This window comes from Sprattus sprattus, assembly GCF_963457725.1.
Source record: "Sprattus sprattus genome assembly, chromosome: 3".
NCBI classification, from domain to species: Eukaryota; Metazoa; Chordata; class Actinopteri; order Clupeiformes; family Clupeidae; genus Sprattus; species Sprattus sprattus.
In genome coordinates, this window is record NC_137922.1 from 10346798 (window position 1) to 10359297 (window position 12500).

The following is a 12500-nucleotide window of genomic DNA, read 5'->3' on the forward strand; positions in this document are numbered from 1 at the left end:
TCACGACTCCGCAAGTTATTTCCTCCCGCTCGGCTCTCGTTATCGTCCGCTCCGGCCACCCTCAGACAAAGAGCAGAAAGTTTGTCTTTCATAAAAAAAAATCTCCCTAAAAAAAGGAGAGGAAAAAAAACCCTCATTGTTCGACATCTTATCACCTTTGCCGACTCCATTCATGAACGCTGTGCTGCGGAGGGTGCCCTGTCCTACCCATTCAGCCACATTCATTCTGCTTGAAAATCTTAATCTGACTTGGCTGTGTGTGTGTCTCTGTGTGTGTGTAGGGTAAGGGGTAAAGGGGGTGGGGGGGGGGGGGGTGGTTGGGTGTTGGTGGTTAGGGATTTGAGGAAATAATGACCCCGAATGGATTCGCAGATTTAACTAATTACATCGAAACGTCAGACTATTTTTGTGGAATCTACTTATGCTGCTATCATTATTTAACTACATCTTCCACTTCTTTTCTGTTTCTTTATATCTCTCTGTCTTCATCCTTCCCTCTCTATCTCTCTATCTCTCTTTCCCAAGCTCTACTCCCTCCCTGAACCCCGTGTCTGTTATAGTGAGCGGCAGTGAGCAGTATTCACTGGTATGCGAGCGGCACCTTCCCCTTGCTGTGATTACAGTGGCTCGTTTGTCATCGCCTGCCATTAACATGTGCCACTTCTACGTCCCACGAGGGGCTTCAGCTCCGGCACACTGCAAACTGAGTGGTGTGTGTGTGTTTGTATGTGTACATGTGCATGTGTGCGCGCGTGTGTGTGTGTGTGTGTGTGGCTGTGTGTGCGTGTGTGGATGTGAGGTGAAATATACAGGAAACCACGGCTTATTCCGGTCAATCCATCAATCAGGGCACAGTTAGTCACTCTTCTGACAGGTTTGGGACAGCAGTCTGAGTGGTTCTGGATTGAGATCGAAGAGTGCGAGAGTTATGGCTCTCTCCCACCAGAATGTGCTGAGGAAGTAGTGTTGCAACCTTGAGAAGGGGGCCAAGCGCCGAAGCACTGGCAGGACGGGGGGGTAAACGTTGGCTAACAGCCAGGCGGGGAAAGAGCCGTATCTTTAATGACTGTTTTCTTTTTTTTTTTTTTTTTTTGAAGGGAAGTGAGTACGTAAGCGTGAGATCCTGGTAGATGCTGCAACATCATTTGTCAAGACGGGGTCTCCAAGTTCACGATGGAGGGTTGGAGACTGAACTGTATCTGGGCCCTCAAATAAGTGTTTTGTTCCAAGGAAAGGGCTTGCATTGCAGGGTTGAAATCTTATAGCATCGCAAGGGTACCAAGAGTATGTGGTGCCGAGCGTAGCAGATGTGTACTTCCCTGATTTCAAGTCTATATTGCTGTTTTCGTTAAGTGTTCATACACTGTTGCAAACTTTCTTTTTTTTAAGGGAAGTGAGTATGTAAGCGTGAGATCCTGGTAGATGCTGCAACATCATTTCTCAAGACGGGGTCTCCAAGTTCACGATGGAGGATTGGATACTGTACTGTATCTGGGCCTCAAATAAGTGTTTTATTCCTGTTTCATTTAGTGTTCATACACTATTGCATAAATTAGTGTGCTCATAATGTAACTGAAAATCATCATCCTGGTTTCTAGTTCACCTCATCCCACTCTACAATGTGTGTGTGTGTGTGTGTGTGTGTGTGTGTGTGTCTGTACTTGTATAAGGTCCGGCTGCCTTACCTGTGTGTGTCCTTTGGTGTGCCTTCAAGTGGGAGCTCTTAGTGTAAACCTTTCGGCAGCCGTTGAACTGGCAGCGGTGCACCCTCTTCTTGTTCTCTGGGACATCCCCCCCTCCTCCTCCCGCGGAGGCTCCACCTCCGGACCCCGGGCAGGCGCCCCCTTCCCCGGCGCCCTCGTCACTGAGCCGTGCGGGCAGCGGCAGGGAGTGGGCGGCCACCAGCTTGGCGGCGCTAAGGCCCACCTTGCGCGCCACGAGCTTGAGAGTGAGCGTGCCGTCGGCCGAGGCGCTGAGCGTCTGGGCCGGCTTGACCAGGTGGCGGCCCAGCTCCGGGGAAGACGGCGGCGTCAGGGAGGTGACGGCACTCAGCTGGGCCGCGTTCACCCCTCCAGTACCGGAACCGGCCCCGGCGCCCACCCGCGGGTCTGGGCTCTCTTTCCCGGACGGAGGTGACGGGTGCTGCTCGCGCTCCCTTGGTGGGCTAAGGAGCTGCGGAGTCGGGCTTGGAGGCTCGGCTAGGCCAGGGAGCAGGGGGTCGGTGAGCTCCTCCTCGCTGTCGTCCTTCATGAAGGAGGTGGTGAGCAGGGAGTCGAGCTCCTCGTCGAAGATCTCCGAGAGACGCTTAGGCTCCGTCTGCAGGTAGCGCTCCAGCTCCAAACAAGTCTGAGGAGAGAAAACAGGTGAGGAGAAGGTTAGAGAGGAGATCACTTCTTCGCTAGACAACTCGTTAGACATCACTGGCTGACGACTCAGGTAGTCAGCTACACAGCTCAAAAGTGTGTCTGGTTGGGTACATATTCACCAGAGTCAAGCGGCTAGTCAAACATTCAACAAATGAGTAAAGAAAACCATCAGTTGCATTGAAGCACAAAAACAAACCAGCAACTGCACAACCAGTTATTAAGATTACAAGTCAACACTTAGACTGATAACACTTGCTGCTAGCTATGCCAAAATGAAGACCTAGGAAAGCACGAGAGCTTATGTAAAGAACTCTTCTCCGGTAATTGAAGTTACTTTAGATAAAATGAAATGCAAAATGACTAAATGTCAGCGGGCTAGTCCCCTTGCCACCGGTGCAACCTGAGAGCACACACTGCAGAAGGATTTGGCTGGTGAAGGAGATAAATGCACAAATCTGACCAACACCATCCATTTTCATTCCCTTTAATCAGGTCATTCTTCGGCACATATTTATGTAAATTCCTGTTCGGGATTTGGAAGGTGAGAGAGTTTCCGACATAAAAAAAGCCTTCATCAGCTTCAGTCGCCTGCTTCTAGTCCACCTGTTCCTAATTCCCCTGACCTAGTTAGATATTATTTACAGAATGCCTTGACTGTGCTCACCGCGGGTGCGCTAACTAGCACAGATATGGCTACATATACGCATCTGTGGCACCTTGATTCATTCACCGGGTGTCGTGTATTTTTTTTTGCCCCTCCGCCTCTTGTTACGGCAGCGCTCGACAAGAGAGCAGAACATCTCTATTCTGTGTTACCTGCTCGGGCAAAGTCTTCAGAGATGGATGCTTAGGTGGTGATAGATGACTGTGGATAGACTGGTGACCCGCTGGAGCCGGTGTCGGCTCCACTGGCCTGGATTTCACGCAGCCCCGCTTTTTATGGCGGAGAATAGCTCCTTATTGCACCGCGATATGGATCGGGCAGGGCTATAAAGCCATCAGTGTCGGGTCATTTCTTTTCGGATGGCCCCCCCCCCCTACCTCAATCACCATCCCTCCTCCACCCCTACCCAAACTCCTTATGTTCCTCTTTCTTTCAAATTGGACGGAGCTCAGCATCTCAGGCAGTAGCCTGTGCTGTCATCTTCTGTGTGAGACGGCAGACTAAAAGGCGTCAGGGAGCGTTCTTGTTCTTTCTTGCCTCGTGTGTGAATATGGCTGGCATGATGTTCGTTGTTGTCTGCTAAATGATTTTGACTGCTGAACTGGGCCGCGAAGAAAAAAAATCTTTCATCTTCTATTCACACACTCCTGTCTGTCTCTCCCCCCCCCTCCCCCCCCGCACACACACACACAGCAAAATTTGATTTCATTAGGGGATTTGTCCATTTCACAAAATGGTGGCTGACATAAATAGTTTCATTATGAGATGAGAGCAATTCGTTTCAAGACAAACTCCCACCTATTATTTGCATCCCGAGGTTCACACCCTCCTACCAATTCAGCATCTGTTGCTAGGCGATGGAGTTTGCCTTTCATTTTTTTGTCCCATTTCCTTCTCTCTCTCTCTTTTTTTTCTCCGCAAAAGATTGTCAGCGCTTTGCAAGGAGTTGAAAAGCATTTGCATATAAACATCTAATTCAAAGGCTTTCCAGGAAAGCCATGTAAACAAGAGAGGGAGGAAAAAAAAGGGAATAGAAGGGAGACGAAGACAGCGCCTCACAATGCGCCTCTCTGTCGTTTTGCCCGCTTCTCACTTTCGTTTCAGGGCTTAGGGGAGTCTGCTGTTGGTTCCCCTCTTTCCCCAGATGATGGAGAGCGCTGCCGTCACACCTGCAAATTGGACCGCATCCATCTCGGCCTGATTACTGCGGCCACTGAAGATGATGCACATCATTAATCAGGGGCTTCATAAGGCTGGTCAGTGGGTTTTCAATGCAAACTAAGCTCCTTATTTTTCGCTCCCGTTCTTGCTTTCTTGCTTTTTTTTTTCTCTCGCTCCCTCTCTTTGCTCTTGTTCAGTTCGTCAATGCGCCATGAGCTGATGAGCAATTAGCCACTCAAATGACCCAGCAAAGAAAGACTCTTGATTCAGTTGAACTGCTGGAGGGCAGTGTGTATGTCTGAGTGTGTGCGCCTGAGTGTGTGTGTGTGTGTGTGTGAGCACATATCTCTGTTTATGAGTAGGAGAGAGTCTGCATAAATGTACACATTTATCTCTCCGAGTGTGTGAGCATGTATTACTGTATGCATATTATCTTACACATATGTAATGCATACATTTACATGTACTGTGATGCTGTCCGTGCTTGTGCAAATGTGTGTGGGTGTTTATCTTCTTGTGTAGGTAAATGTGGTCTGCATGTGTCAGGATGTGGGTTGCCAATGCATTAAAGAGTGTGAGTACTACGTGTGTGTGTGTGTGTGTATGTGCACGTATATGCATGTGTTTATGTTTATGTATGTGCTGTATACGTGTGAAAGAATAAGTGTGTACGTGCCGTAGTTCCAAGTACGTGTATCATGCGTGTGGAGCTTTCACTGTGAGTGTGTGTGATATCTGTGGCACAGTGTGTCACTCTGTATAAGTGTGTGTGTGTGTGTGTGTGTGTGTGTGACTGGGTGAATCATGTGTCACAGACTGTGTGTGGTCTCCATCTGTGTGCATGTATGTGTGCTATGTGCTTGCGTGAGTGAGTGAGTGAGGGTGTAGTGTAGAGTATACAGTGCACACACACACACACACACACACACACACTATATACAGTGCCTGAGTAATCCTCTCTCCTCCCAGTCTGAGTTAAAGCCGGTGTGGAGCGCTGACATTTAAAGCCCATCCTCTCTGCAGGCGACTCGCTTCTGACACGGAGGGGGTGCTGAATGGGGGGGGGGTTAGGGGTTCCGTGACGACCGCACAGCCTAGTGCCCCTCCAGGGCCTGCGGTCAGCCGTGTCAGGTCGCCCCGGTGAACGACTGTCGAGTGTGTGACAGCAAACTGGCAGAATGGGGGTTCGGGGGAGTGTGTGTGTGACACGGAAAAGGGCATTGGAGGGTTCAGAGAGGGTGTATGACAAGCGAAGGAGACCAGACGGCATGTATTTCATACACACACACACACACACACACACCGCAGTTATATATATATTTATAAAGGTTGCATTTGAAGGCTAGGTGTAAGGCGTCAAAGCAAGTGTTAAGACAGGAATGGAGTGTAAGCATGTGTGTGTAGGGTCTGGAGTTGGGATTTTTGTGTGTCTGTATATATGTAGTGGTGTGGGGGTGTAATGTGTATATAGGCAATGAATTCAAGGAGGTCTAGAATATATATGTAGGCTATGTCTGAGAGTGAAGAAATCTGCAATGTATGTGTATGTGCATGTTTCAATACAGTCAGTCAGTCTTTGTCGAATCGTAAGGCAGCTATTTGGGTTGAGTCAGAAAGGTCTAGAGATAGAGTGATAGTATGGGGAAAGAGTGTGTGTGTGTGTGTGTGTGTGTGTGTGTGTGTGTGTGTGTGTGTGTGTGTGTATAGTGTCTGAAATGTGTGCGCAGCAGTGTGTGAGCTGGGCATGCGCTCGCTGACCAGGCCTTTTCTCCTCTCTTATCTTACCCAGACGTTTCTCTCTCCCTCCACCGCATCCCCCCACCCCCCCTATCTCCCCCCCCCCCCCCGGCCTCTGAGGTAGTGACATTCACTGGGTATTGTTACAGAAATATGGCAGTAAATTCAATTCACCCATTTCGGTGTGTGTCGGTGTCCCAGCATGTGTGTGTGAGTGCATGTGTGTGTGTGTATATGCTTGTGTTTAGCTTGGAGTGAGTGTCTGTGTGTGCGTGCGTGTGTGTGTGACTCAAAGTGAGAGTCCGTGTGTGCGTGTGGCGTGTGTGCGTGTTTGTGCTTGTGTTTGGCTTGGAGTGAGTGTCTGTGTGTGCGTGCGTGTGTGCGTGTGTGCGTGTGTGTGTGTGACTCAAAGTGAGTGTCAGTGCGTGCGTGTGTGCGTGTGCTTGTGTGTGTGTCTCAATATATGAAAGCCAGTGTGAGTTATGACTATCAGGGTTTTGATATTTGAGATCAAATGAGTTACCACTGGGCGGTAGTAAAAAGGCCTGAAATCTGAGACCGTTAATCAGTTGTGAGAGAGATGGAAAGCAATAAGCTGCCTCGGTAATCCCACAAGAGAGAAGGAGAGAAAAAAAAAAGAAATCTACTATGATTTGATCACTTTGCCATGAAAAGCTGTAACATATGAATAGCCCTACGTGCATGGTATCATTGAATGTTGTATCTTAAGGAGTTTTATCTCTACCTGGCATACATAGAGAATGTACGGTACATTTAGATCAAATAAAGGGAGCAGCATCCTGTATCAACCCAGAAGATCTGGAGACTTCGCTTGCTGTGGTGAAAATTTCACTTTGGAAGAAGAAGAATGGCTTAATTGGGAAGCCCAGAAGCTTACAAAAAAATAGGCCAGATGACAAACCTTCAAACCTGCAGAGATCTCTCCCCCCCCACGGTTGCTCTGAGTCTCACCACTTCTCCCATGAAATGGTGCCAAACACTGACCTAAACCAGAGCCAGGGCTGCGGAAGTCAGTCTGACAGTGAGCCGTTGTCACGTGGTTCTCGCTCTCTGCCGCAGCTATCATAATAAAGCCTTCGGGGGGCTTAGGCAGAGAGGCGGCCGTGAATGGCGGCGGACAGGCTTTGAAATTCACGGGGCGAAGCCATAGGGGAAGAGGTTGGTCCCAGACAATGGGAGAACAGTCCACTGCCACACCTACGGCAAACAACGACGAGGGCTCAGCCTGGCTGCCACTCACACAACAACACACGTACAAACTTATTTTTCTCCCCCCCCCCCCCCCACGCACACACACACGCACACATACTATTATACTCTGTGTTTGTGTGCACAGACATCTAAGCAGAGCACACAGACGCACACTCACTTTAAAAAAAAAAAAATCTAATTATCTGAGAGCATCGGAGTGGAGAGGAAGCCTTCGCAGACCCCCTTGTTGACATTTCACACCGCAAAACAGAAAAGCTCCTGTCAGGCAGCTCTGGCTGGCCTCTGATAGAGTGACTCATCTATGACGAGCCCGGCAGCCCGAACAGCTGAGAATATGAGAGTGTGAAATATGAAACACGCTCGTGTCAATCACGCGACAGGGCATGTTTCTCTCTCTCTCCCTTTTTTTCTCTCTCTCACCCCCCCTCCTACTCTCTCTTTCGTCATCTCTCACTCTCTCTCTTTCTCTCTTTCTCTCTGTCTCTCTCCACTGAGTGGTGTCATACACAACGCAAGGAGGGGCAGATCTAAAAGGGTCCTGCTGTGCAATTACCCCTCTATCTCTCCCTCCATCCCAACACCTGTGACACCATGTCGTTTTCACTCTTCCATCTTAGCGCCTCAGTTGCCGGTCCATTCCATTAGCTCTAGCCCCCCCCCCCCTCCTTTACTAGACCCCACCCTGGCCCCCTAGTTCATCACATTAGTCTTCCCCTTTCAGCTCTGCCTCCTCCCGAGCTGAGCAGTCTGCTAGGCTAGCTCCGGGGCACAGCTAATTCAGCCTATTACACTGGTCTCTGGTCACAACAGTTCGCTGGCCCATTATGTTGACCAAGCCCATTAGATAGTTGCTCAGCACTCTCTCTCTATGCTATCACATTCAACCAACACAGACACACAGACACACAGAGACACACCACACCAACACCCACACACACACACACAGACACACACACACACACACACACACACACACACACACACACACACACACACACACACACACACACACACACACACACACACACACACACACACATCTATTTTCACCCTGCCATGGTCTACTCTATATGGCCTCGCGCTGCGCGAGCCAATTAGCATCAGAATGCTACCTCCCACAGGCTGATAGCAGCCAAGCCTAATAAAAAAGTGGTTATAAAAATGAATGAATAGCCCATAGTCACCCAGCAGACGGATAAAATGCAAACAGCTGTTAAGTGAGATGAGGCAGATATGGCCTATTAATTTTGGGTGTGATTTAGGGGTCCCTCTCCTCCTGGCCTGTGGCCATCGGTGCCAAAGTGCAGCAACAGCTTCCAGAAAACGATGCGCACGGCGGGGGGGTTATTTGTCAAGTCAGGTGCTTGTCCTCCAGCGTGCTGCATTTGTCAATGCCCCCCCACCCCACACACAACACACCCCCCAAAAAAGTGCTTGCAGCCACCACAATCCATTTCTGTGATGTCGGCGGAGCTGTGTACAGCTAGATTCCAATCTCCCACAACTGATAGCAAAATTGGTTGCAGGAGCATGCGGCGATAAATACACCGAATGCACATTTCTATTTAATTTTTTGTGGTGCACAATAAACCTCTGCGCACAACTGCAGGCTACATAAGCTCGCCGTGAACTAGATGTGCATGTGAAAAAGCATTCACTTTCCTTATCTCAGACTGACTTTTTGAGCCATTTTGACCTTCAAGCATAGTCCCCATCATAATTATTCACATCACACGTTTAGCGCTTAAGACAGCCTAATTAGCCTTCTAGAGCAAACAAAAAAAGAGGGTCACTGGAAATCATCAGGTGCATTCTTAGTACCTTCATCATTTGCATCGAGGACAGTCAAGAGCCTCTTGGTCGCCACCACCCCCCCCCCACCCCCACCCCCACCCTTCCCCCCAGCATAACATTTAGGAGCAATCAGGTGATGTTATGTTCACAGTGCCCCTTGACTGATGGGGCTGTGGAGTGATGCCTATCCAGACGCTCATTCTAGCCGCTCATTGATCGGAGATGGGCCCATCAGTCAGTAGGGGACACACAAATGACCACCTGCCAGCGGTTTGATTCAGACGGGAGCGAGAGAGAGAGAGATGGGGGGGGGCTGGGTTGGCAGGCTGGCTGGCTGGCTAGCTTGCTGTCTGGACCCTGCAACCACCCCCCCCCCCCCCCACCCCCCCTTTCCCCACCGCTGCCTGATGGTAGCCAATCGATACAAGGGAGAGGAGGAAATGATTGGGCGGCCAGTGAGCTCATCAGTGCTGGCCCTCACGACTCGGAGGACTGGGGATTTACAACCGCCCGGGCCAGCGCCTAAAAATAATCCCACCTACACACGGCACTCTCCTTCTCTCATCGAACCCACACACACACACACACACACGCACGCACGCAAGCACGCACGCACGCACGCACACACACACACACACACACACACACACACACGCACGCACACAGACACACACACACACACACACACGCACACACACACACACACACACACACACACACACACACACACACACACACACACACACCGACATATGCTCTTGCACACAGGCCCATACACACATCTACTGAGGACTCAGGCAGCCAGCTCCTTGGATACAAGGGCAAAGACGGCAGCCGGGCGTGTTGTTTAAAGGCCGTTTAAAGGACTCGCAATACAAGCCGGACTGAGTGCTCCACTACCCCTGAATAAAAGAGAGCGCCTCGGCAATTCCTCCACAAACCACACTTCTCAGGCCTTCCAAATTCCTCAATTTAATGCAATTGATTTCAATGTAACAACACACAGCGGAGTGCCCACACTTGTGGGGTATGCCGAGGCTGTGGGCTTGATGTGAGCTGATGCTTAGTGACACCCTTAAGCAGCCGTAAAAGCAAAGCCGGCCTTGTGAAATGAATCCTGGGAAGGTCTGTTGACACAAGCACTAATCGGGCCACAGGGCAGAAGGAAGCCAAACAATAAGCCCTTGGCTAAAGATATTATTGCCTGAACAGCCAAGCAAATTTGTCATCTGCCCATTGACAAATGGCTTTGTCCTTTTTGAGCAGCATCCCACCAACCCCCACCCCCACTGGATATTGTATAAGCACTGGGACGATAAGGGGATAGGAAACGATGGCTTAATTATGTGCATGCTTATCAGGCTGGTGGCAAGCCGTAATATAATCCTATTCGTTACGAAAATCGCACGCGAGTTACCTGACGCAGCTCGTTTTTGGATGGCGCACCCGTTTTCTCCCCCTCTCTTTCCATGGCTGATAAGTGACAGGCGAGACTACATCTGCTCCGACATAACACCAATTACGGAAATCGCAGTTCTGCATACAGACCCTCACCGCTTTTTACAAGCCAAAAAGCCAATAAACACCCGCCACCCCCCTCCCAATATTGCTATCATCAAGCTCCCCCATGCACAGCCCTAAAGGGAGAACGAGCACCATAATTAGCCATAAAACAGGGCTGCCGATGCCAGCAGATCAATCAGGGCATGGCCATTTGAAATGAGGGATGTGGAGAGCAAGGGAAGGGGAGGGCCCGACAGATTGAAGGGGCCGTTTCTGCTGTCGTTCGGAGCCCTGCTGAGGCTCCCTTGTGAGGATCAGAAATTCCAACCACTTTGTTCTATGGAAAAAAAACACAACTCCCCCCCCCCCCCCCCCCCGATCTCCCCCCCCCCCCGCACACTGCCTTCTTCATATTCTACTTCACATATGTACACAAATGAAAAAATACAACTCCCCCCACCCCCGATCCCCCCCCCCCGCACACTGCCTTCTTCATATTCTACTTCACATATGTACACATATGAAAAAACATAACTTCCCCCACCCCCCGATCTCCTCCCGCATTGCCTTCTTCATATTCTGATTCACATATGTACACATATGAAAAATGACAACTCCCACCACCCCCGATCCCCCCCCCCCACACTGCCTTCTTCATATTCTGATTCACATATGTACACATATGAAATCAGCTTTCCTGTACCATTGCAACAATTGTGAATTGTATGGAACCAGTGGGCTTGGTTGTCCATTGTTGCAGTCTAGGCTTCTGATTGGTTCTCCAAGCCTTAATCACTTGAAGTAAACACATCTTCTCTCATCACACACACATCCGAATCTAAAACCAGAGTTATTCATACGACATAAGGGGGGCATAATAAATGACTAACACGCGCACGTATTGGAATATAATTTGGCTGTTAAAAGCCAAGGTGAAAAATGGGGATGAAAAATAACCACCTCAGTAACATGACACCCCCTTTTATCCAATGATATATTGTTACATAGCAGACTAGTATATGCCATCTGTTCAAATGACAAGTTTAATGATTTAACATTGTTGTTTTTACATCCATGCATTAATCACTTTATAAACTGCCATTCGTATTGCAGTATGTCATGGCAGTTTATTAAGCAAATGGGAATTACATACAAAGATTACAAACTGGCTATCACATGAAATAGGGAGCCTGGAGTGCATGAACGTGGTCTGATTTCCTCTGCTCAAAAGTGAGGGCAGTCCCAATCTATTTCCCGTTTGGGGGGGGGGGCGCTAAAACCAACAGAGGTTAGAGGTCGTTCACTCGGACACAGAGTTTGACCCAGACACTACATCAGCAAAGCCACGTCAAGCGTGCAGTGTCCGCTTTTGTCCGTGCTGTGACCTTGCTCCCACCTCCACCCGCCCGCCCAGCACTCTCTGCTCACTCAGCTCCTGTGCTAAGTGCAGATCCACTGCCCTGGTGAGGGCCACTGGGTTGGAATTTAAATGTGGCTCTCCCCAGCAACGCTTCTCAGCCACTCTTGATTTTGACAAACTGCATTCGAAATAGCAAAAAAAAAAAGAACAAGCAACACATTTTTATGGTAAAAATCTGTATGTGTGAAAAAAAGTGTGAAAGCTTAATCTCACATTACAAAAGGGGGGGGGGGGGGGGGGAAACAACATAAGAATTCCAGAAGCTAGATCCCGCGGTGCTCAACAAAAGCCAACCCACTGTATTTGCGATGATTAGCAGTCTAAATTGCCTGGACCATGCTGTGAAAACACCCCCCGCGAGGCTGAACATTTGAATGAAGATGACGGCCGAGAAGAAGAGAAGGGGGGATAATCCCGTCGACTACGCCAATAGCCGGCCACACTCTGGACAGATCCCCCTTCTCTCTTTAACTGGATTTGGTCGGTGCTGCTGTTTATCTGGGAGCCGGTCGCCTCGCGGGCCGCCCGGCTGCCAGCGACGACTAATCTAATCAGGATCCGGCTATTTTCATTAAACCACTCTATGTGCATTAGCCCTCAGCATGGCTCCACAGAGAGGAAG

At 49.5% G+C, this 12500-nt stretch overlaps 1 protein-coding gene across 1 annotated transcript in view; it reads right to left on the reverse strand.

Moving 5' to 3' along the window:
- Nucleotides 1–12500, reverse strand: part of klf7a (Kruppel like factor 7a) — a 30896-nt gene that overhangs the window by 6344 nt on the left and 12052 nt on the right. The window contains exon 2 of the mRNA XM_080835827.1: nt 1686–2346. Coding sequence (XP_080691953.1) covers nt 1686–2346 — 661 coding nt within the window. The remainder of the gene's footprint in view (nt 1–1685; nt 2347–12500) is intronic.